The 26,911-nt window shown below is 40.6% G+C and overlaps 1 protein-coding gene across 2 annotated transcripts; it reads right to left on the bottom strand.

The window, feature by feature from the left end:
• Positions 1-881: 881 nt before the first annotated feature.
• On the bottom strand, positions 882-24,941 carry LOC121711470 (complement factor H-related protein 1-like). Of its 2 annotated transcripts, none has more exons than XM_042095106.1 (6): positions 24,786-24,941; positions 21,377-21,523; positions 19,457-19,648; positions 15,799-15,966; positions 10,114-10,311; positions 882-1,181 (listed from the first exon to the last, which is right to left on the bottom strand). In XM_042095106.1, the coding sequence occupies exons 1-6, from the start codon at positions 24,847-24,849 to the stop codon at positions 988-990; spliced, it is 963 nt and encodes a 320-aa protein (XP_041951040.1). In that variant the 5' UTR covers positions 24,850-24,941; the 3' UTR covers positions 882-987. The 2 variants fall into 2 exon arrangements, with proteins under 2 accessions (XP_041951040.1, XP_041951041.1); XM_042095107.1 differs by having other exon boundaries at positions 19,457-19,645.
• Between the last annotated feature and the right edge of the window lie 1,970 nt (positions 24,942-26,911).

Raw genomic sequence — 26,911 nt, 5'->3', positions numbered from 1 at the left:
AGGCTAATGCAGTTGCAGGAAGTGTGCATTTAGTTTCCATGCTTATTGTGTTTCCACAACAATGTTAGTGAATAAATCTACTGAAATGGCCACCATCTTGGTGAAGTGTGATGTGTAAGATCAGAAAGCAGAGGGTGAGTTTAGAACGAAAGCTTCTATGTGTTTTCATAGCGCTTTATAACGTGGGCGGAAGGTATCGACAATTGGCCGGGGAGGGTCATGTCTTTTTTGAAAACACTGCTGGAGGGTCGTTGAAAGGTTTTTTGCAGGCAGGGGAGGGTCATGCAACTTTTGATTGAAGCACTCAAAATCCCTCCGGTGACCCCGTTTATAAATAACGAACGGTCCCTTAGCATGATCTAGCCATGTCTCAGTCAGGAGCATAAAATCAAGTGAGTGTGTGCAAATCAGATCATTAATTAGAAATTACTTATTTGAGAGTGATCTGACATTCAGCAGAGCTAGTTTTACAGCTGTGGCGATCCTTTCCACTGGTGTATCTAGAATTTGTTTTGGAACTGGTTTTTAGGTTTGACTGGTTTACCTCGCTGTGTAGTCGCCGTCCTTTATGTTTTGTTGATATACAACTTATCAGTACAGTGATGGGGAATTTGGAGGTGGGTGATACCTGGACGGAACAGGAGGGAGGGGCTACCGATATTGGCTGCCTTCTTGGCCGGATCCAGTACGGCATCAGAAGCAGGAAGCTCTTCTGCTGCATTCAGTCAATCGTTTCTGAAACGGCGTTGGGTCATCTGAACCGTGTATAGAACATTTGCTACCAGCAGACGTGCCCCCATACGGTTTGGGTGAGTTCCATCAGGCTTAAAAAGACTGTAGACAAGCCTACATTTCAAAGAAGTCGCTAAAACAATTAGAAATTAGATGTGGTTACATCAATGTAGTCTTTAATTGATACAAGATGTGTTTGTAAAAAACTCTACATAAGAAGAGAATAGCAATCAGCAGTCACAAAACAATGTTGTATTAATGACATTCAGGCAATATGATTGTGCCGTCTACACACACCGGTCGCATGTCAAAACTATCACTCTTTTGCATTATCCACATTTTGCACACAAATGAAATATGATCATTATGTCTGAGATACTTTAGATTTTTCGGGTATCTAAACTTAATATTTCTGTCATCCATGTCCTTTTGTGTCACTACGCAGGGTTCTGAAATAAATCACAAAACACATCATCACTCAATGAACAAATCTGGTTTTAAGTACGTCAGTTTTCACAATAGAAGTAACTTCTCATCATGTTACACACTCAATATTGAGGAACCCCTCAATTCAGGTATGGAAAGAAAATGTGCACCAGAGAGCCTGCCCACCAAACACGGTTACATTGTGGTTACGTACCGCTTTGGTCTCGGTTACGTCGTTGAATAACGTGATGGATATGTCATCTTGTGAATCGCCTATACGTAGTGACTATATTTTTTATGACCAAAAGTTACATGCCCAGGACGTATCGGTGACCTATTTGCAACGTCTCTTTTGGTCTTGTGTTCGTCATATCCTTTTTTTTTTTACATTTAAATGTTATTTTGGGTCCCTCTACTGTGTCTTTATGAGCAAAAAAACGAGGACAGGACAGTTAGATAGATAACTAATGTTTGGTTTTGTGCTTTGTTAGCAAGTGTGTTGTTCACTGCAGAAACATGTTGCGGCTGATCCTGCTCCATCTCCAAAAGTGGTTTCCTAAACAACCTCCTCAGCTTCGGCACAGGAAATTCAAGTGGATGCCATCTATTCTGTGTTCTTGAACATACTGCCTCCATGGACAACCAGAGATGCCTCCTTTCTAGCATACATGTCACTCATTCACTCACACTATACTGACTTTGCACTCATTCACTCCTCACACACACACACCTACATGACTTTTAGCACTTTTACATCCCTCTCCCTATGCTACAGACCTTTTATTTATTTTCTTATTTCATCACACGTCAAAACACACACACACACACACATATCTGACTTTCTCCAACTTTTGCACATCTCCATAGAACTTTTTATTTATTATTTTTGATTTCTCCTCCATCTATCTACCCATGTCCTTGATTGCCTAGCCTTTCTGCCCCCACCAGCACCCCACCCCCATCCCCAACACAAACACAAAAAAAACACACACACTTACATCATCACTGTCATCACCTCACATACATACAGCACACTGCTTGCTACAATAAGCCTCCTCTACATACTTGCTGCACACTGCCCCCCCCCCCTCCCTACATACACAGCACATTGTCTTCAGGATCTTCTCCAACACACATCCTCTACATACTTACAGCACACTGCCCCCACCTACCCACACACACACTACACACACACAGTCACTGCTCCACTCCCCTTCCGCCCACACACACATCTTCACTGTCATCACTCAATACATCATACGTACAGTACTCTGCAATAGTAAGTCCCTTCACCATACTTGCAGTACACCCCCCCCCCCCTCCCCTACATACACAGCACATTGTCTCATGAGGAAGCTTCTCCAACACACATATTATATATATCTAATAAGGATAGGACGATGTTCACATGAAATGTAATTCCCATTTCTTCTTGAAGCCGAAATAAATCTGAGGATGTTTATCGGACATGCTTGGTTTTTACTGCAGGTACGTTAATCTTATAATATAAGGACCTAGGTAATGTTACCGTTAGCGTTGGTTGAGTGATGGAGGCCAATTTGATTGATTGCATTTGTAGAAAACTATAAATGCGGTTATACCAAGCAAATTGATAGCAGCACCTGTAATTGTATCTTTCGACTGTCATTTGTTGCACGTGCTACAAAAATCTTTCTGTGCAATGGAAGATTTACCAACGTTACACCGGTCTGATACAGTTTTGCCCCCACCTACCCACCTACACACTACACACACACACACACAGTCACTGCCCCACTCCCCTCCCGCCCACACACACATCTTCACTGTCATCACTCACATACATTACATACAGTACTCTGCTTGCAATAGTAAGTCCCTGCCCCCCCCCCCCCCTACATACACAGCACATTATTTCATCAGGAAGCTTCTCCAACACACATCCCCAACATACTTACAGCACACTGCCCCCCCCCCCCTCATGAGGAAGCTTCTCCAACACACATATTGCACACTGCCCTCTCCCCACATACACAGCACACTATCCCATCTCCCCTGTCATCCCCCCAACACACACACCAAGACCCCTGGCAGTTGGGTTAGCCCCTTGAGCCGTGGATCTGCCCAAGGTTTCTTCCTTGGTAAGGGAGTTTTTCCTTGCCCCTGTTGCTCTTGGGTGCTCCTTGTTGGTGCCCCCCACCCAATCCCAATCCTCCCCCACCTTTTTTATGCAGCCCTTGCCACTTAATCTACTAAACCCCTCTTCTACTGCACTTTTTACCCCCCCCCCCCCCATTAATGCACAAATAGGCTGACACCAGACATAATTTCACTGCATTTCTTACTTCCAGTAACTATATGCATGTGACAATAAACTTCCTTGTATCCTTGTATCCTTGTACATGCGTGAGACTGAGACGCCTGTTTATTTTGTTTTAAGTGCGTGCAGGGTGTGAGAGGGAAATCGATGTGCTTTGATTCCAGCTTGGTAGTTGTAGTCTGTGAAATTAAAAAGCACGTGTGTGTGAAGTATCCAAACAATGACACCTTCATTTCATTATAGCTACTTTAGCAACACACCTTAAGCTACTGTGTAGTGGGTCCCATTTAGAAGTGGCTACTTCATTCGCGCTTTCCTTGACTCATGGAGCTGCGTGAATTTTATTACAACTTTTCGCCACGATATGGCAGTTTAAGTCCGCTTCATACTGTAAGGCGTAAGCCATTGGTTTCCAAAGGAGATTTTATTTGTGTCGCCAGCATAGCCTATTGACAATTTATGTTGTAAATAGGCCTACCTTATAAGCCTACCTGTAGCTTAGGGAAGCTAACAGCTTTCTATTAGGATCTAGTTTGTTAGTTACAGTTTTGTCATAACGCCCTGAGGCATTTTTGCATTTAGAATAGCCAGAGCGTGGATATCTCAATCGGAAAATTAAACAATATCGGGTGCCTATGGACTAGCTAGGCTGGGTGAACCCATCTGATCTGCCCGCTATTTATTTTTTGATTTCTTAAAGATTGAGCTTGGTCTGGTGAAAGCCAGACTAGCCATGGACCTCAGTTACACAATGCAAAGGAACATGAATCAGCCTATATTTGCACGAACAATGACGGACAACAGCTCTTCAACTTTGGCCCGTTAAAATGTGTATTCAGTCTAGCGACGCATTTCATCAAGGCCCATTTGGACATGTCAGTTATTTGAACCACTGGTTAGATGTAAAACAGCATTTCGTTTCAGACTACTGTTACTTAATTTGTGCATTAACAATAACGTTTCAGACTACTGTTACTTAATTTGTGCATTGACAATAAAGTATTACATGAACTAAAGATGACTAAAATCTTATGTAGAAGAAGAAACATTCACAAAAAATTCATCCATCCAAAAATGACCTTTGTTTTTGATAGCTGTTGAAAACGGCATGGAACTGACAGATGTTTTTGTTTATAAATAAATAAATAAATAAATAACATTATGCTGATACCTTTTGCTTTTCCCAAATACAATGTAGCCTACAGTTGTAAGTGACCTTTCATCAATCCAGTTGCAATGGATGAACTGTGATGAACTGCCCTACTTGTAATTGTTTAGAGATTTTAATAGGCTACTTCATAGAGGCCTAATTTATGATGTGCATCTATTGTCCATGCAGCATCAAAGTTACATCATCATTACAGCATCAGAAATTAGGCTATTTTCCATTTTGCATAGCCTATCTTTAACTAAAGCTTGACTGAAATATTGTAAAACAATTTAGTTATTTTAAAGATGTATGGGAAGAGTGAAATCACCTATTAGTTTCGACGGATCCTCGCATGTTTCTGCTGAAAAACTGCTAGTTTCATCCCGAGCTGCATGTTATTATGAACGCATTTAAAGATGCGGTTATTTTTTTCAAAAATATGCGATTATATTTCACAACTTTGCGAAGTGTGACTGGGAAAGGCTGGCAAGCAAGCTGCAGACAGATCAGGGGATTCACGGCCTAGACTAGGCCAGCAACACACACTGGAGGGTATGTTGACATCAAACCATGGAACGAACGCAAGTTTACCCGACTGCTGTTCCCGCTGTTCATTCTCGTGACATTTCCGTTTTTCATCCCCTGGCTGAAAGGTAATTCAGTTTCTGTCCCTATAACTGTATACTTGTCTGTCACTAGCTTGACTCAAGGGGAGACGGGGGAGGGGGCCTTCGTTAACTTGCTGGGCTTTGACTCCGAACTTCGTTATTCGAATATAATTCGATTATTTTAAAAATTAAAGATATTCGAACGAATTTTAGGGATCTCTTAATATTCGAACCTGTAGCCTATGGACATAATTTCTATAAATGTATTTGGTTGTAAACGTTGTTTTAAATTCAGATTCCGAGGTTTTTTTCACGCCCGGTGAAGTAAAATCGCGAGCTCATTAGCAAGGCTATTATTGGTCATCTGGGCTCCTGTAGGTGACATTAGCATCCTGGCTGGTTCGTGCTTAGTTAGCTCACACATAGACATAATAGACACTTTTATTTTAAACTTAACCTTCCTCTGATTTTAATCACCTCAGTTATCAATCAAAGCAAACAGGGAAAAGAAATGGCAACACAATCATGAAAAACACTCAAATAAATAAATGTGCAGATAAGTCTGAATGAAAAGCAGCACTGGTTGAAGCCTGGAAATATTGTAAACAAAGTAGGCTAACGTTAGCTTAATTTGCTAGTTTATCATAGTCCGGTTAGACTGTTCAGTTTCCCTACGTGTGTTTAAGTTCAAATGAATACTTTTTCTCCTTGGGACAGGCCCGTTTGAGTCTTGGAAAATACTTTTCCATTTGCATCGGGATTGAGATCATTAGAATTTAGCAGTCAATTTGAATGCAACAGTTTTGAACAAATTCTTGCAGCGTGCTAATGATGCTAACCGGATTTAATAGCAATTCGTCTTGCACTATTAATGTTTGGATTACATGTGCATGCTGAGGAGGGATGCGCCTGTTGAGAGGGAGAGAGAAAGAGTGCACGGGGCAAGGAGAGTCTGTGTTGAGGTAGGCCTACTTCTATCGCCTACTCTGGTAGAGTTTCACATACTACAATGCAAGATATATTTAGCCTATTTATTTATGGACAACGTAAGGCAGGAGGTGTGTGTTGCTTTTAATTATGAATGTTCTATCGAACGTATTTTTTATTGATATCGATTACATGTCTATTGCGATACATATTGCTATCGTTTTATCGCCCGGCCTTATGCTCAATAATAACAATTTTAACACACGCATAAATACTCAGCCTTTCGTGCACATAGTCTATTGACATTGACTGATACACTGCCCTCTGGTGGACAGAACATATAGAACTTAAGTTTGATACCAATATCGGTCTTACTGAAGACATTTAATGGTTAAAATATTATTAATACATATTCAAATATATTCGAATTTTAATATTAATAAACAAACGAACTTCGAATATGATTTTTGGGCAAAAGTCAAAGCTCTAACGCAACTTGCGTAGTGTGCGTATAGGGAGAACCAGGCTTGTGGCATTTTAGTTTTGATGGTTTCATGCTCTCATGTACAAGCAATTCACTGCACGCCACACACAGGGGTTTCGGTCGCATTTTGTCCTCAATTTAAGTGAATACATATTATTGTTTTATCCCACAAGCTCCGCGACCCACCCAGAACGGTTCCGCGACCCACTTTTGGGTCCCGACCCACCAGTTAAGAAACACAGCTGTAGCATATAGCTGTATTTATATTCTTATTCTCTCTCATTTGTGTTTGATATTGTTATTGACTGGACTCACAAGTACAAAATAGTACATAAATTGTATTTTAAATCAGTTACTCTGTTCTCTCTTGATTTAATGTTCATTCACCCAAGTAACATTTATGTTATGTCCATGGACTGTAATGTGCTCAAAGTGCCAGCTAATTTTTAATTAAAAATGTGTAATGATCACTTTTCTAAACCTTGATGTTGATTATTTCAGGCACTTAAATGTTTCTATCTTGTTCTGATGCCCATGTCTCCAGTATTCTTGTGAATGAAGTGATTATCAGTATATCAGGATAGGAAACTGGTCACCCACATGCAATGTCCTAGTTCATGTATGTATATATACTGCTCAAAAAAATTAAGGGAACACTTAGGTTTTCCACAATTGTTAAAACACATTTTTTGAAACCTTCCACCCTTTTCTCCATTCTCAAACTACATTCACAGAATGTCTGACAGTTCTTGCAAAATAAAACACTCAAAAACACGCAAAAGTTTTACTTGTGCTCAGAACCAAACAGTGCCAGAGTACCGATCCAGTGTATGATTGAAGTGTTCCCTTAAAAAATGTTCTGAGCAGTATATTACACATGCATATGCATATACATACACACACTGTTGCTTAATTATGAAGTTAAGTCAAGGCTGGTATTCTCAAGCTCATACATTTTTTTACTGTATCTGTTTGATGCAGAATGTTTGTAGATAGCCTATATATATATATGTTGGGGAAATTCAAATTGCGCTATATATGCATGTTTATTTAACAATTTTAATGTGAACTTGGGAATTTGCCTTTTTTTTTGTCTCTTTAAAATTGCTTCACAAACGTGTTACACAATATCTTTAAGCAAATACAGTTTATTTAAGATTAGTGAGAATAGCCTATGCTTTCACCTGTAGCATCCATGTTTTCCACACATTCCGATGGTAAAGCACATAATGAACACTCGCAGTGGGGAAAACAACAGCATAACAGGTGGTGTGTATGTAGGTGGCAATTCCATGGAAAATTACGTTTTTTGTAACATCCATAACGCCAATAAAATGTGATGGTATGGTATGATGTGAATGATTACATGACATTTGAGCATTTGCTATTTTTGGCTGAAGAATGTCCATGAGAAAAAATGCACAAAAAATGAATGTTATCATTCACATCATACAAATGCCAAGGCATTTCACTGGCGTTATGGATGTGACAAAAAGTCAATTTTCCGTGGAATTGCCCTGGTATAACAATATTCCCAGGTGCCATTAACGGACCTTATGAGTAGGACCAGGTGATGACGTAGCAGCTCAGTTATTCACCTTACGAACTGACAACGTAATCACGGGACAAGATAGCGACATCGTGACAACATAATTCACGGCACGAAATGGCAACATTGTCTCCACCACGTAGCAATGACACCGAATGTTAGTCTCGTCGCGGTGACCAAACCACGACCAACTAGTTACGTAGTCACTACGTCCTGTGTTTGGAGGGTGCAAGCTAGCCCACATTTACCTCGCCCACAAAATATGAGGATTTCAGATGCTTTAATCACTGTTTTCCGTTCGTCTTTTAAAGTTAGTGCGCTATCAATATCTTGTATAACAAATGCAAAAGGGAAATCTAAGAAGTGATTAGCCTACTGGCGGTGAAAAGTCCCAGTGAAGATGTCTTGGGATCTCCCCACTTGTGGAATGCCTCTCGTCCAATCACATATTAATAAATAGTGTGGCCGGATGTAACTGTTGTAGGCTATAATGTAGGCCTAAACTGTGGTTCTAACTATTGTAGTGATTCTAAATACTGTATTGTGTTTAGTTAGAGCTAATTGTGTTCTATCAGAGCTAATTTATTTCAGTGATACAAAAACAAAATATCAATATTTTCTTTTGAATGTTGACAGAGTTTAGATTATATTCAAATCATACTTCTCTCTGCACTTTATTTGAATTTGTATAAGTTTCCAGGTTTCAATACAAATTCTATAGGGTAATTTCTGAAACTTGGATGCTGAGGCTCCCCACTAAATTAGACAGAATGTTTGGCACATTTCTGAGATTATTACTAACTAGTGCAGTGCCCGTTCAAACATGCCATTCCTGAAGAAAACCCGTAGCTCAATTACATGCCCACAGGTATGCCTGCTTTAAAAATAGGATGATAGGGAAACATCATTCCAGCTAAGCATTTAATAATGAATACTGAATATTATATAATATATTAGCCTATAATTAATGTGGCCTCTAATACATGTGTAATAAATTTAGGCATGGCTGCATGTGACATTTCTACAGATCAGAATGACATAAGCATAAACAACTGTTTTGAGTTAAGTGTGTATAGCTTACTGAATAATTTCTAATGCTATTCGAAGCGTCAGTTTATTGCACATACTTTTATTTTGAGTGGTCACTACATACCCGTGTTTGATGGTGTGATAAGTGCCATCGCTTAGGCTGCAACTTGTCTAACGTTAGCTATGTGGCATTAGCTTATCGCTCGTTTCAATTTGGGACCTTGCAGTCGGAATTGTCGTTTGTTTAGTCAAAGTCTCAAGTCCAAAGTAGCCTGGGCTATTCGAAGCGTCAGTTTAATGCACATACTTTTATTTTGAGTGGTCACTACATACACGTGTTTGTTGGCGTGTTGTTGCAAAATCCGCGTAATCATTTTATGCAAGCAAACTGCATACAAGGAGTCTTTATTGTTAAGGTCATGATAATCATCTTGCATCTTAACCCACAAGCGGTTCCCGAGTAATCCGTTAAAATTACGACTGACTATCATCAAAGTGAGACCTAGCAGAGCCTGTTCTCTGGACCTAGCAACTGTCAGTACACGATCCATAGGGTGAAGCTCCCCTGAAACTGGTCCTCTTGGAAACAGTGCAGTGGAGCGATAAACGTCCTACGTAAATAAGCATATTTTGAAATATGCATTCAAAAATCTTCAAAATCGAGAGTGCACACCTTTGTGCCACACACAAGCCACATACAAAATCTTAGGTCAGTCTGACAAACGGTCAGCGAGATATGCGTGCCACAGACACACAGACGCTTCTTGCTTTATAGATAGATGACCAGATCATCCAACGCCACTAGCAGCGACTACCTTTTAGTTTATGAGACTCAATTTACAATTTAAAATTTCTAGGGCGAGAACTTCAATCGAGACACATGGCATTAAGACGAATCAGTGTACTTACTATAACATCTCATTGGAAAGACCCATTGTCCATTATGGCATACATTCTGTATCGTTTTTTTTTCCTGGTTTTCCTGAAAACTATAGAAGGCTGGGCACTGGAAAGTCACCCGGGTTCCAGAAGGATAGACTTGCTCTTGGGTGTCGATTGCTTGTATGAAACTTTCCTCTGGAGGTGGAACACATGAATCTTGAGACACTATTAAAAAAAATACAGAGGAAAGAAGGGTCAAAGGGAATACACAATTTGTGTGTGATTATTACATTTTCTAGTTTCTTGTTGTACTGTATATCCGATATACAGTATTGTTACCTAACTAAACTTACTAAAATAGAGAATAGAGAATACCTACCTACATTTAGTAAAATAGAGAACAGTCAAGGTACAATACTGTAAGTACTAACTTTTATAACAAATAGATTGACAGTTCAGAGACATGTTAATTCAGGGATGTAGATAAGAGGGATAGACAGGTTAAAGAAGGATGTCATGGTAAGTGCAAGTTAAGTCTGTTGGAAGAGCTGGGTCTTCCAGAGACTTTTGAATACAGAGAGGGAGGCCCCTGCTCCGGCAGGAACTGGTAATTGGTGCTTTACCATCGGGGAACAAGAAATGAGAACAGTTTGGATTGTTGTGAGCTTGCAGGTGTCAGTGTCAGGTGGTTTTCTTTGGAGGAGAGCAGTGGTAGCATATTGGAGCATTCAAGTAAGTGGGTGAGGAACCGGAAATCACTCTATAGGCCAGCATCAGTGATTTGATTTTATTGCCAGCAGCAGGGGCGTCACTAGACCTAGTCTGACCAACATTTTAAATTGTTCCCTGTTAAATTTAAGTATAATATTGTTTAGTATTTGTATGTCCTTTTGGACAAAAGCGTCTGCCAAATCTCATAACCATAACCATAGACCAGTGGTCCCCAAACTTTTTCTTCTGAGGGCCAGCTCACTATGCCTGGCACTAAGAGAGGGCCAGAGACTCGGAGTATATCAGTAACCATAAATAGTTTAGTGCTGTGAACAACAACAATCCACCTTAGTTGAATATTCCATTACATTTAATCATAGGCTACTGCAATTTAATACCATTGTTAGCTGTGTTTATATTGCCATCATGCCATGTAAAATGTAGCTCAAATGAAATGAAATGAAATGAATACTAATAAAAAGACTTTAGCATTCCCAAAAGTATTAGCAGGGAGTCCCAAAAGTATATCTTATTTAAAATGAACTCTGAACTCTGTGTCTTTGCATAAACAGCTCAAGTTGTGAACAAGCAATATCCTACAAATAATTTAAAGTTCTCAAACTATTAGTTTTATGAAGTGCTGGCAAAAACATCTGGAATAACCACCATTCAAAGGGGCAGCCGTGGCCCACTGGTAAGCACTCTGGACTTGTAACCGGAGGGTTGCCGGTTCGAGCCCCGACCAGTGGGCTGCGGCTGAAGTGCCCTTGAGCAAGGCACCTAACACCTCACTGCTCCCCGAGCGCCGCCGTTGAAGCAGGCAGCTCACTGCGCCGGGATTAGTGTGTGCTTCACCTCACTGTGTGTTCACTGTGTGCTGTTTGTGTTTCACTAATTCACCGATTGGGTTAAATGCAGAGACCAAATTTCCCTCACGGGATCAAAAAAGTATATATACTTATACTTATACATTCTAACTTTCACTCACCTGATGAGAACTTTGTGAATTGTGAATTTGGATGAACACTTGACCGAGTGAATAAAAAATAGAAATAGTTATCCCAGGAAGTCCCAGAAATATGACTTGAATAGAAGTTAGTTAGTTATTAACAATGAATTGATAAACTTTTAGAATACTTTGAGCACTGATGCAGTCAGCATAGGCCTCTTACATTGTTTGCAGGTAGGCCTACATTTTATTCCGTTTTCGATGGTAAACGCAAAACAGCGCCAAGACAACCACCAGTGGACAAAAAGAGTATTACACGTGTACTGTTAAGACCCGCCATAGAGAATGAATGGGGGAAATTACGGATGTTATAGTTTGACGATGTCGTACTCCCCTGCGGGCCAGATGCTATATACCACGGACATGTTTTGGGGGGCCACCCAAAATGAGGTGGCGGGCCGTAGTTTGGGGACCACTGCCATAGACCTATGGGGCACAAGCCCCAATAGGGATCTGGGGGTATGCTCCCTGGAAGAAAACATTGTATATTTTAACATTTAAATGCATCAATCTATTAGCCTGGGTGCCAGCCGAACTTAGTCCCGCCCACAACATTTGAGGTCGGAAGTTCGGTCTGGAATTGCTCCGTTGTGGAGCAACTATGCGCACCCTAGATCTGGCGGACCAATCAAATTGGGGTTTACGATGATGGACAGGTGAGCAACAGCGCCTCGCGTCATCTGAGCACGCTTAGATTAGGTCTGTGTTTGCAACAAAAACGCCGTGGCTAGAAGGAGACATGGCTTTTAAGACCCCATATGGAAAATGCATATTATTATGACCGCCGCGTAGCGAAGCTTAGGTTGGTTTAGTCCACCTTTTTTTTGTATGTTGGTCTTAAGGGGGCATGTCAACCCATCCCATTACCACTTATTTCATGTATAGCGCCATCTAGATAAATATTAAAAAGCAAAAAATTAGGTGTTTTCATCACAATATCTCTGGCTGACATGGTCAGAACTTCACGAAATTGAAAGTGTAGGATCATTATGACTCCGAATGCATGCCAAGTTTTGTGAACTTTCGTTCATGGGGGGCCTTACAATAAAATAATTTATGTGTACATTTAGTGACCGTACACCAACAAGGATTCCTAAATACACTGAAATAGCAGAGGAGGCAGCTAAGCGAGGTTGGAGTGCACGATTAAGGCACGTGGGTTTGTGGCCAGATCTGCTATTGGCTTGCTGTCTGAATTGGGCATTTGTGGTCGAAGTCTAAGGCAGGTGGTTAGTAACATGTCTTTAGCAGCAGAACGGGCAAGCGAATGGTTGTGGGTAAGGAGAAATTACCCTTCCTGGGGCGCAAGCTAAGGTAAGCTAACTGGCTCATTTGTTTTGTGTTTGTGATGGACTGTGCCTAGGTTGATGGTACTTGGCTAAGGTTTTTTATGGTTTATGGTTCAGTCCGCATCAACGGGACGGACCAACCTAGCCAACTTAGACCATGCCTAGGTTGGTTAAGGGTATTTGGATCTTTGTTGTGGTAATATGGTGGCAGCATGGGGCGTAAGCTAACTGGCTAATTTGTTTTGTGTTTGTGATGGGGCCTAAGCTAACTGGCTAAGCTAACTGGCTAATTTGTTTTGTGTTTGTGATGGGCTGTGCCTAGGTTGATGGTTGGTTGGCCAGGGTTTTTTATGGCGATGGTTCAGTCCACATCAACGGGACGGACCAACCTAGCCAACCTTGACCATGCCTGGGCTGGTTAAGAGTATTTTGGGTACTGGATATTTCAATGTGGTAATATGGTGTCACCATGGAGGGGAGTGTCTCCAGGACGCTGGTTTCACTGTTAAGCCTTCATGAGGTGTCGTGGGCCTAACTTAACGAAACATCGGTGAATGAGGGTGCCCACTTGATAACCCCAATGACATGCCGCATACTATATACTGCTGTTGGATGGGCCATTTGTATTGTGCTTGTGACCATTTGTTGGCGGATTTGTGGGTAGTTTGCTTTTTAAAGTTAAACTTGAGCAGGGGCTTCTGAATGTGTTTTTACCTTGGATCTAATCCTGTGTATTAATGTAATACTGGGACACTAAAAGACCGGGGTACACGAAACTTAGTGGGCATGTAACCCCACATGGATAGCATGGAACCATCGTTTTTCGTTTTGATCTGTAGCCCCCCCGCTGGACTGGAAAAAGGAGGAAAGGAGGGTAGGGCAGACACAGTTTTCTGTGAATATCTTGAGAACCGTACGGCCTAGGATGACCAATTTTTTTCCGTATGTTTGCCTCCAGGGGTCATGTTAACCCATTCCATGTGCACACATGTGCATAAACAGATACACACGTACACACATACATTCACAGTAATCATACGTATGACACATACTCACACAGTAGACATATGTACGCATGCATGCACAAACACACATACGCAGACAAACACACAAGCACGCACACACACACACACACACACACATAAACGTGTGCACGCACACATGCACACAATTCAAGAATTTCTCAGAATTATGAACAGGCAAGATGGGGGTGGGGTTGTATAAAATCCTTTTTACATGTGAAATCTATGAACTAATCATGTTTTGGTACTTGTTATCTAGCAGATACCAGAGAGAATTGAGTGTGGATAATGCAATTTAGTGAGACAGTTAGAATCATATAGGCCTTTCAGCGTGATTTATTTTTGTGAAAAAAATGTGCTGGACTGGGCGGCGGTCATATTTTGTACCGCTCTGCGGTACATCTAGTTTAATGAGGTTTTATCACTGAAAATGATTATTTCTGAAAACTTTGGCCAAAGTTGAGATGTGGGATAACTCATGGTTCCACTCTCTTCAAGGGAAAACAGCGTGTTGCATTGTGACATGTTCCCTCGTTCGTTTGAAATCTGATTGATCGCCTGTTCGAGGGATTTGCAACAGCTTTTCCCAGCTGTTTATAACATGTTTGTAGCATATCGGTGTTCAACAGAATTATTTTTAAAAGCAGAGGGGATATAGGCTAAGGATGTTTCGTGTGTTCTTCCTACACCTCACGGTAAGCTATTTCGTTGCTCTGATTGGTTAGGTCTATCCAACCCCCCCCCGTATCGGTTGAAACACACCTCATAATTACAGCCCAATGGAGCAGTATCAGACTCATATTCTGACTAGAATTGAGTATGGCTACATCAGGCTATCAATCTATTGCACTTTGAAAAGAAATTCAGAGGTTAGACTTGATTATTTTTATTTATGGATGGAAATATTTGTGCTGTAGCTTATACTATTTTGTGCTTCAATTTGAGCCATGCACACACAAGTGATTATGATGATACTGCAATAAGTTCACAACCACAAAGCATATTTGCTGAGTTTCACAATTCAGAAATGGTCAAAAATAGCGTACATTTAAGTATTCCATGAAATTATGCAGTAACCTAGTGGTCACCTGGTTATATTGGTCATTGAGTTACAGTATATTGGTCATTGTAATGTCCATCTATACAGTACATGCTATATCTTCCTTTTTCAGGACAGTCTGGGTTACCCATATTTGGGAAAGTATGATGTGATAATATTTGTCTTATGTAATATGTATGTCAGCCTTTATATCAAGAAAAAAATATTTGCAAATCATGATTTTTTTTCTACATATTTTACGTGCCCCAGTAAAAAAGGTCGCTCCTGTGACGCTCCTGATCCACCACAAACTATAGTTTTTGAAATTTTGCCAGAAATGTTATCATTCAAAATAACACACTTTCCATGAAATGAAAAATATAATCAGAGTCTTAGACTATTTAATTTATTCCCACTTGACTGTGTTCAATGAGAGAGCACAAAACTGGAGGCACCACTAAGCACTATGTCGAGGTCAATTTGAACATACAGTACATTCATACAGTATACAGAGTATACAGACCATCATACCCCAGTAACATACATGCTTTCCCATAAAAATGTAATTGCAAAAACATAAACCAAATTACAACCATTTTGGAAGTTTTTATCAAGATAATTTCTGAACTAATGAATACTTACCCATGCATTCCACTTTACCATTCCACTGGCCATTCATACAGCTCAATTCTTGATCTGGTTTTGCAGTGTATGGGGACTTGCATATGTACTTCACAGAGCTTCCATCATCATACTCAGCCAAATCTGGATTTAACTCCATATGTTCGCCATCAGGCTTACCACAGCTTGCTACATGGAACATAGAATAATAACGTAGAAATATCAAAGTATGTGGTTCTCAATGTTAGCCATAGACCGGGGGTCCTCAAAATAATTAGCTATAAATTAAACTATATGTACCGCATAGCAGTACAAAATATGACCGCCACTCAGTCCTGTACATCTGTTTCGTGAAAATAAATCACACTTGTCAATGTGTCCATCTCCTACTCTTTTGTGTATGCTTGTATGTGCATTCCTATGTTTGTGTGCGTGCATGTGCCTGTGTGCATGCATGCGTGTGTGTGAGTGTGTGCACGTGTGTGTGTGTGTGCATGTGTGTGGATTTGTGTGTGTGTGCATGCGTGTGTATATGTCAATTTGTCTCCATCTCTATAGAGCCTGACTGATATGGGATTTTGAGGGCCGATACAGATTTCGACGTTTGAGTTTTTCAAAAACTGATAACCGATATATCGGCCGATAGTCATTTTTAACAAACACAATGTAAACATGTTCGGTTACACTTTACTTGACAGTGTCGACATAAGAGTGACATGCCACTGTCATAAACAAGTCATAAACGTTTATGACATAACGCTTTTGTTATTAAGTGACATTCGTTTTTGTCATAACAAGGGTTAGGATTAGGGTTAGGATTAGGTTTAGAATTAGTTAGGGTTAAGATTAGGGTTAGAGGTTAGGATTAAGGTTAGGTTTCACGTGTCATGACGGTGTGTGGCACGATGTCTTTGTAAATTAGCCTACATTTAATTAAAAAGTGTTTAATGCTTCCTGCTTCTCCCTACAACCAGACAGTGTTGCAAATTGTGTGTTTCCGTCACTCTGTCTCTTTCGTTGCTCTGATTGGTTTTTGGCCTTTCCTATTGCATCCGAGGCATTTTGATCGGCATCCGTTTGGGAATGCCCTTTGGAAATGGGCTGTAAACGAACCTTCCCCAGACCCACTCAGTTACGACTGAGGCCCCGTCCACATGGAGTTGCTTTTTGGGTTAAACGCACCGGTTTTGCTTCGTCTTGGCCGATCATCCAAAGTAATCCTGTAAACAAAACTGTAAATTTTGAAACCTGGTCCCAGGGTGGAAAAATCTGAAACCGTAGCCCTTGTGAGTTCGTTTGGACGGCGAAACCGCATACTTGCGTATTGATGATGTCATCGCCACACCTCAGCTGCCCTGGACTTGACACTTATAGTATTGCCTAACAATACTAGTTTTCATACATGACATTACCTACAATTACAATCAGTAGCAGGGGCGGAGTGGCAATCGGAACGATCGGGAGTTTTCCCGGTCGGCCGGCCTAGGAATGTGCACGGTGCGGGCCGGCCCATAGAGCCTTTATCGCGGCCGTGAGGCGTACGCAGCCATGGAAATGATAGATTTTATAATGAATTTTCCGCGAAAATCTCCAAGATCCCAATATTTATACCACTCGCTCACTGTTTCTGCCGGTGCCGTCAGAATTTTCCCGGTGGATTTTAGTGCCCCACTCCGCCCCTGCTCAGTAGGATAAATATCACAACTGGTGTTGCGCAGCGCCAATAGCTTATGACTTGGTGGACTGAACACTGTTTTTCCCGGTGTTTTTTTGATGCATTCTAGCTACTGTCAGTGACGCGAGAGAACTAGAGTGTGGCTACCCGACCCGAGCCCGACGGGTCCCTAAAAAAAGTTGTTAGCCTATCAGGAGATTTTAAGATTATTTGCGTTGCATACTGTGGTAAAGACATAGGCTACCGGTAGGCTATAAGGTCGTCTCATTCAACTGGATGAGGATTTCCTCGAGTTGCCCCAATTAACGTTGATGCTGCATAAGGATCAGTGACAGAGGCACTGTAGTTTCAACGACTGTTGCAGTTCATTTTTAAGACTTTTCGTCAATGGTAAGACAAGAATTCTATTTCAATAGGCTATGCTTGCTTGGGCCTCTTGTGTTAATGTGCGCTGTGTGTGACCTGCGTGCGTGCACGCTCATCTGATTCTGTAAACAATTTGTTGTGTGTTCCGTTTAATGGGCTAAAAAGACAGGCTATCCACAAACGTGAACGTTTAATCACTAGCATGGGAATAACTGAGGCATCATCTGCGTCGGACTCGGGTCGGGTTCGGATCGGGTTCGGACATAAAAATGAAAATGCCTGTCGGGTTCGGACGCAACTCTGTCGGACGCGGGCCGGGTTCGGACAGAAATTTGCGGCCCGATCCGCACTCTAGAGAGAACTAGTCAGAAGTTATTAGGGAAGTGCGGTGTAAGTTTAAAGTTGTGCGTAGTGCAGGTGTCATTCATTTATTTTACATGTCTTACAACATAAATGATAGAGATAGATAGATAGATACTTTATTGATCCTCAAGGGGAAATTCAAGGGTCTCTATCAATGGTTGACTGATGGATATAATATAAATGCATTCATAGTCTAGTGAAGTCAGATATGAAGTCAGATATGAGCATACAAAGACGCTTAGGACTCATGTTAAGCATATGGTAGATGCGCACTAAATGCGAATGCACGATTTGATGCAGGCAAAAGTATTGACTGTTGCTAACGAAAGTATTATAGCAATATTATAAATGTGGCGACGGAATAGCCTAGAACTTGGGTAGGCCTAGCGTTTAGTAGCTATGCACTTGCGGTGATAGCCAAAACTAATGTGAATGTGAACTATCCTACAACCAAAGAAAGTAAAGAAGATTATTTGTCCCTGCGTTAGCAAAAAAAAAGACGGGACTGCACCCTTCACAAACCGTAAAAATTAAGTTTATTAGTTTTACTAACTGTTGACTACAGTTGACAGTTCACTTTCAGTCCACACAAACAATTCTGGTTTCCTTACACTAGCCATTTTCGTCGTAGCCTACTTTGTTTGTATAGCCTACAGCGCGCAAGCTGGTCAATTTCTTTAACAAACAGTGCCACCTATAGGCCTGGGATATGAAGTAATGTGTTGAGTCGTGTTGAGGTCTGGTTTCAACCGGGCTACTAACTATCAAGTTTCCTAATGAAAGGTTCTTCATATGCAGTAATTCATTTTGTTGTATAGAATAGAAAGAATAGAATAAAAGAGGTCTTTCTTCTGTGATAACAAAGCACTGACAGGGCCAGGACTCTGAGCAAGTCAACAGCAGAAAAAACTATTTAGCAAGCAGAAATGTCCCAGCCCAGTGTTTAGGATGTCTTCCATTAGCAAACCATCGCATTAGCGAACGTTAGCATTGTGGCTAACTACTTTAGCTCCTGTCAATATGGTCAGAAAAGAATGAGATGACAGTCAAAAGAGACAATTACAGTGCTGTTATCAATTTGCTTGGTATAACCGAGTTTATGTTTCACAAATACACCAACAATCAAACTATCCTACATCAGTCAACCAATAACAGTAAAAAAAAATCTACATATGGATATAACATTAAGCTGGTAAACAGTAAAAACCAAGCATGTCCAATAAACATAAACATTTTGCTAAGGGAACACAACTTCACGGAAGCTGGGATACTTACATTTGATGCATAATGGTGGATCATTCCAGTTTCCCAGGCTGCATGTAATTGTGTCTTTGCCATCAAGTTTATAAAGCTCATCACATGAATATTTCACTTTAGATCCATCTGGATATTTGTTTTGTACTTTGGAGACAATCATTCCATTTTCAATTGTTGGTGGAGCTGTACACTCATTTAGGCCTACTCCTGCTTGAGAACAGAAAACAGCTCATAATATTGAGGGCAGACTGCCCATTAAAATGTAAATCATATCATGATGAAGCCAGTTTTGAAAGAAGTGTCTGAAAGCTTATGTGTACAATTTGGATCTCTCCATGTTTTGTTTTGACACTCAATCTGTTTTTGCCATTGAGTGTCAAAACAAAACATGGAGAGATCCATTTGCCATTTTGCCATTGAAGGAATCATCTTACGACGGGGCCCACGTGTGATTTGTGAAGGGTTCCCATCACTCCAATTCCAGCGTAAGACAAATGTGTGTTTGGTAAATGTGGCGGCTGAAAACAAGCATGATTTAAAAATGACGCCCCTATATACTGTATGCTCATTTTAAAGGCCTGGCCCATAGAATTTATGATATGAAGGTGCATAATACATCCAGAAGAGACTTTTTTGACCTGAATATAGCCACAGATGTTGCAAGTCCAGCTGAACCTCGTTTGACAGTTAGAAAAGTGTCAAGAAAGCCGGGAAACTTTATTTTCGCAGTGAGAACGCAACCTGCCATTTGTCCCTTGAAAAAAAATATTTATGACTGTTCTCTCCACATATGGCTGTGGTACTCAAGACATGCATGCTTCTGGATAACACTTCAGTTGGCAACGGCTTCAGCATTTTTAGCTCGGTTAGCAAGCTAACTACCTAAGCCTTATGCCACAGTGCTACATACTCATAAGTTGCACCTTCTTTCATACGAATTAACATCCCCCAGAATGTCTATACAAAAATGTTAAAAAAGTAATGTCAATATAACTATTTTACACTGATGATGCAGTTTGCTAGTTAACAAGCTAATGAAGCTAATATGGAATGTTTCGGTGTTTTTGTATTTGTGAAGAGGAAGCGGGGCATATCACCATCTAGCGTAGCGGAATAAGACATCAGGTGGATTCATGTAACCTGCGTTGTGTTGAACCTGCGCGATTCAGCCCTGCACACGCCCGGACTCGAACCCGCGAACAGCAGCACCTCGGATCGGGAGGCGAGCGCGCTAACAATTGAGCCAATAGCCCAGGCTACTGGCTCACATGCCAGCAGCACTCTTGAGGCGTCGGGGAGTGAGGTTTACCAACGTTCCACAAGCACAGCTAAGCTAGCTGGCATCCGTTACACTCACCCCCCTAAACCTCACTCCCGATCCGGATCACGGCACCAATGTAACCTGCATTGTGTTGAACCTACGCGATTCAGCCCTGCACACGCCCGGACTCAAACCCGCGAACAGCAGCACCTCGGATCGGGAGGCGAGCGTGCTAACAATTGAGCCAATAGCCCAGGCTACTGGCTCGCATGCCAGCAGCACTCTTGAGGCGTCGGGGAGCATCCGTTACATTTACACGGACAGTTTTTTTGTCATTCCGATTAAAATATTCTGAAAAATGTGTGCGCCGTCTGTTTACATGGGGTACGTTCTATTCCAATCAGGTGCTCTCAAGCACTTTAGAATCTTTGATCGAATAGCCGTTGTTGCCTACTTTCCCATGATAAGATACAGCAGGCAATCCGATTGGCTGTTCAATCGGAATAGGAACAGAATACACCACCTCCAAATGGGTTAAATGTGAAAAAATTCCTTCAAGGACAAATAAATAAAGTAACTTAAAAACATTACTATAATGTTTTATTTATTACTCAATCATTTATCATTTCATTCATTTTATTTCAATAACATAAATTAAATAACATGAATACACTTACCAATACATTTGGGTGTGAGAGACCATGAGCCTTTAGAGCAGCCAGTATGTAGTTTGAATCCATGATTGCATAAAAACATCACACTGTCCTCACGCTGCACTATGAACCCATTTTCAATTGTAAGTGGGACACATGCATCACGCTGCACTGAAAAATAAGTTATATTGTGCATCACATGATGCATTTCAACTGGACACAAAAATGGATGCAGAATCTTTAGAGACTGAGAATCACAACTTATTGCAATGGGGGGGGGGGTATGTGCAGCATGTGATCTCTGAAGACTGAAGAAGAGGCATGGTAATTGTAAGCCTAGATCATGTTCATATTATAGGAACAGGATTCCACTAGCCTATGTGTGCAGTGCCTATAAAAAGTATAAGTATACATACTCTTTTGATCCCTTGAGGGAAATTTGGTCTCTGCATTTATCCCAATCCGTGAATTAGTAAAACACACTCAGCACACATTAATCCCGGTGCAGTGAGCTGCCTACAACAACAGCGGCGCTCGGGGAGCAGTGAGGGGTTAGGTGCCTTGCTCAAGGGCACTTCAACCACTTTCTACTGGTCGGGGTCCGAAGCGCTAACCAGTAGGCCACAGCTGCCCCAAAGTATTCACCCCTTTGGATATTTTCCTGTTTTATTGCCTGGCTTTTTGACAAAACTTACAAAAAAACTCTTTCAAGTGATACTCTAATATCAAGTGAAACCAGATATCACTCTAATATCAAGTGAAACTTCTGAGATTTCTACCAAGTAATGTTAATTAATTAAAAATATATAATGTAGAATAAGTGGTTGCTAGCCTCACAATTTGTGAAATGGAGATCAGAGTTTGCCTAAGTGCAATGAATGTGTATGGATTCTTAACTTAGCCTACCCTTGTCATCGACACACCCGCTCACTTGTCTGTCGGTCCCACCACAAAACGAAGTAGCCTATGCTTTGACATTCTTACATGTGAGTCAGAGAGAACCCCCCCTCCACTTTTGGTTTCAGCCAATCAAATAACAGTGTTTCTTTTACTGTCGTCCTGGCTGTCGGAATCGGTCCAAATAGCACAAACGAGTTTGATAAAATATTGGTGGGGACAGTTTTGTCATCTCCAATTATTTATGGGGACAAGTCACCATGGTCCCCATCTAAATCTACACCCATGATGCCTAGATTTTAATGGCTTTGACCAAATAAGCATGGTCATACACCATAATGTGCTGCTTTTTGTCTATAATGTATTGTATAATTGTTCCGCAGTTTTCAAAAACATTCCATTTTAGGAAAAAATAAATAAGCATTATATGGTATTATTCATTACTTATATTAAAAGTAGATATAAACATACAAAAATTATAATGGCTTTGACCATATAATCATGGTCATACACCATAACTTGCTGATTTGTCTACGACAGGCTGATTAGTGATTACTTTCATAAACAACATACTCCCTCTGACAGCATCTTCCAATTCTGCAATAGAGTACTGAAGCCATGACGTAGTGTCATCAAGGCAGCAATTTTACTGGATCTTGAAGGAGAATTCCGGTGTGATATTGACCTAAAGTGTGTTGAAACATGATACCGAGTGTGAACGTATGTCTCACAGCTCACCTCGGCTTGTCCCCTGCACTCAGAAATCTGGCGCTAGTTAGCCAATGCTACCAACAGTTTTTCGTTGGGGGTGCCTCAGGCATCGGCCTAGCCATGCAAATAAATCACTGTTTTACACAATTTACGAGGCTCAAAGTAGCTCCATTATTCAGTGGTAGACTTCCGAGGGCCTTGACATTTAAAGCGAGACATTGAGAACTTTGAAAAAGCACTGGTAGTTTATTTACAAGACGATTTATACAGACAGTACTTTAAGGAATTTTACCGTTAAACGCCATCTTGAATTTAGTCATGATAAGTCGAGCGACGAGTACGAATGAACAGGTATGATAAGGGATCAGATTCCAAAAATAATTCCGTGGAAATGCATGGATTCCAGTTGCTGCTGGAAGCAACTGAATCCATGCATTTCTGAATTATTTTTGTTCACACTCGCTATCATGTTTCAACACACAAATCAATCTAACCACAGTGGTGATGACGATGGCAGCCCAGTCCTGCACATTCTCTCCTCAAAAATAAATCACGCTTGTCAATTTGTCTCCATCTTCTACTCCATCCCCTACTCTTGCAACGTTTGTGGATGTAAATATGTGCATGTGTGCATTTGCTTCTGTGTATATGTGTGCTTCTCTCTGTATGTGTGTATGTGAGTGCTTCTGTGTCTGTATACATGCCTGTGTGTGGCATGTGTGTGTCTAGGTTTGTGGTGGTGTGTGTGAGCATGCTTATTTGTGTTTTCTGTGTGCTTGTGTGTCTGTGTGCATGACTGTGTGTGTGTGCCTGTGTGTGTGTGTCTTTAGGTGTGTGTGTGTGGGTGTGATTATACGTGTGTGTGTGTGGTGTGTACAGTCCAGCCGGATTTTGTTTCTTACTATTACACCGGACAGGGAATCCGTATATGTGGCTAAGCGGCTGCCTCAGGTAAAACACGTTTAAATGGCTACAGCCCATAGATTTAAAAACAATCTATGAGAAACGATGATTAAATGCAATGCTGTCGATGCCACTTAGTTAAAAAGTTAGTTTAGATCCAGTAACATTGCTGGAAACGGAACGTCACTTTGGCCCATTGTAATCCAGGCTCACAACGTAATCATACTGACTGGCTGTCCTTAGCTATGGTTAAGACTTGGGCTATATTTACACGTGGCCGGCTATTTTCATAAACTGACATTTCACCCTCTCCGTTTTCAAAAATAACATTGTGCACACCTGTCAGTTTTCAGAAAAGTTTTCCTTTACACTAACCTGGGTATGCCTTCAAGAGCATGCCAAACCTGTACGTGGTAGTGTAACGAGAAGCTCATGCCCATGTTAGCCAATCAGAATCCAGAAAATATCAACAACAGCAACAAATCACTTCCTCTCTCTCTTTTGAACTGACTAAAAATCTCCGCCTCGTCACATAAATCTCCATTTGTACCTCTTTAGACGCAAACGAACAAACAGTTCTCCCAAAAAAACGATCAGCCCAGAGTTTTTAAAAACTCTGTTTGCGGGGAGATTTCCGTTTGCGTCTAAATGACAGAGTCAAACGCAGAAAAACATCACCGGCTGCACCGTTTTCATTGCCGTCTAAACAGGGCCTTGATGAATCTAAATGAGCTGGTCTTGCTTTTTTTGCAGCCTATACAAAGTGCAAAGATTTGACCTCCACATTGTCAAAATGAGAAAGTCTTGTTTTCAAATCCATTACATTTAAAAAAAAAAAAAAAAAATAAGCATTATAATTCTGTGTATTTTTTACATTATTTATATTGAAAGTAGATATAACAATACCAAAACAATTACTTACTTTGACATTTTCCCAAAGAGCATAGGCACATGAACAGGATAGAGGGTAGAAACACAGCTTGCATTTTAGATGCCGATCTTGCAGACCTCTCCCTCTTCTAGTGTGGCAGCAAGGATTATAGTAACTGTGGATTCTGTGTTAATAATTGACTGCTTGTCCTGATGTGTCTGTAAAGAGTAAAAGTTGCTAGGATGTACCAATCTTGAATTTCCCCTTGGGGATCAATAAAGTATCTATCTATCTATCTATCTATCTATCTATCTATCTATCTATCTATCTATAACTAAAACAGCTCTGCAGTTGCTTAAATGCAACAAATGTGGATAGTAAATGCTTTAAGGGCCAAGAACTGGGAGATGTCAACTTGTGGCATCCTTACAATATGTCACAGTAAAGAATATTGCATCTTATGGTTTCTTTCCTTCTCAGTACATGTGGACTCCAGGCAACATGATATACATGGCATTTTTTCTATTATATTGCTAAAAGACACCATTTACCATGCAAGTTTGTATCAGTGCCAATTGTGTTGTTTTTGGTTTTGGTAAGGTGTTTGCATGCCATAGATAGTCAGTTCACTTGTTTTACATCAGAACTATCATTGTATTAACATATAAATATAAACATTAAGGTTAGGTGGGCCTTAGCTTTGTGTTTTAGGGAAGTGAGTTAGACATGTTGGGATGAGGCTCTTGCCCTAATCACTGTTGGCCTGTTGATAGGTAAACAGTGGTGAATGAGGCAATCGTAATAGCTTTCACAATTATTGCAACTATGCAAAATGTATTGAAGTTTGACATCATCCTAGTCCAAAACCAGCTCATTTGTTGTGAAATGCTCCGAACACTGCAGACTTTCTTTCTGGGAAATCAACTCAAACCAATGATTGTCATTACAGTAACTCAAATTGTGATAATGAAAAACAAAACAAACAACCCACATTGTTATGAATATCAAAATCAACCTTGGGCAGCTCCATAGTTTTAATAGGAAAAGGTCTTGGCAGTTAGTTTAAAGAGGGTATGTGTAGGATGCAAGTGGTCTTGAATGCACCATTACTTTTGTGAGGACAGTCCTCCATGGACCTTATGCACGGAAAGCGCTTTAGCCAGCTCATTTAATTCCGGTGGAGCCAGGTGTGTTATAACCGCTGCTATTTGGGCGGTGGTAGTGTAGTGGTTTAAGAGCTGAGCTAGTGTGCAGTAGCCTGAAAGTTGTGGGTTCAATTCCTGGTTTCTACCGTTGCGCTCTTGAGCAGTCGAAGGCACTCACCCCCAAGTTGCTCTGGGGACAAGGTAATCCCTTGTAATATAGTTGACATATGTAAGTTACTTTGAACAACAGTGTCTGCTAAATGATATGCATTTGTTAATGTAATTAGTGTCTACATGGAACCGATTGGGCGTTGCACCTAGTGAATCAGCACGTGACGATGTAGAAGCATTTATGCGTGTGTTGCATGAGTGAACATGTAAGGAGCAGAATATAACACACAGCCGTTACAACACACGGCAACACACCATCAGAAATAAATGAGCTGCATGCCCAAATTGCCTCCCATGCATAAGGTCTTCTGACTTGCACTGTAATAAGGGTACAACGTATAGTATTACAAGAGCATGGCCACAGAGAGCATAGGCATTTTTAACATTACATTAAAATGTTTTGGGTTTTTTTTTTTTACATTATTTTGACATTTTTGAAAATTTAAACAAAAAACTCTATGATGCACCATTAAACTATGGGGTGCTGCAAATGAAAATGTAAGATGAGAACTGCCTACTTTCTGGTCCACACTTCATCTGAACCCTTCATAAGATTGGAATAAGATGACAATATCAATGATTTAATGTAATATTACTAATGACAGTTTTGTTTAACACAATTATGCAATTACGCAATTTCAAGAACATAACATTTTTTGTCACATTCAGCAATCATCTCCTCATGATCATCATATTCTGTGAGTGCACTGTAAACCAATGTTTTATACCAAAAACAGTCAAATGCTTAGGAGTGTTATATCAAGAATGTTTCGGTGTTAATGTTACTATGATGATATCAATGAAACTAATTGATCATGGAAACCTATATTATATGAAAGGGATAGGTTTGCCTTCCACTGG

This window comes from Alosa sapidissima, chromosome 6, assembly GCF_018492685.1.
Source record: "Alosa sapidissima isolate fAloSap1 chromosome 6, fAloSap1.pri, whole genome shotgun sequence".
NCBI classification, from domain to species: Eukaryota; Metazoa; Chordata; class Actinopteri; order Clupeiformes; family Clupeidae; genus Alosa; species Alosa sapidissima.
Note: the sequence above shows the minus strand (reverse complement) of the source record. Positions and strands in the feature narration are given on the sequence as shown.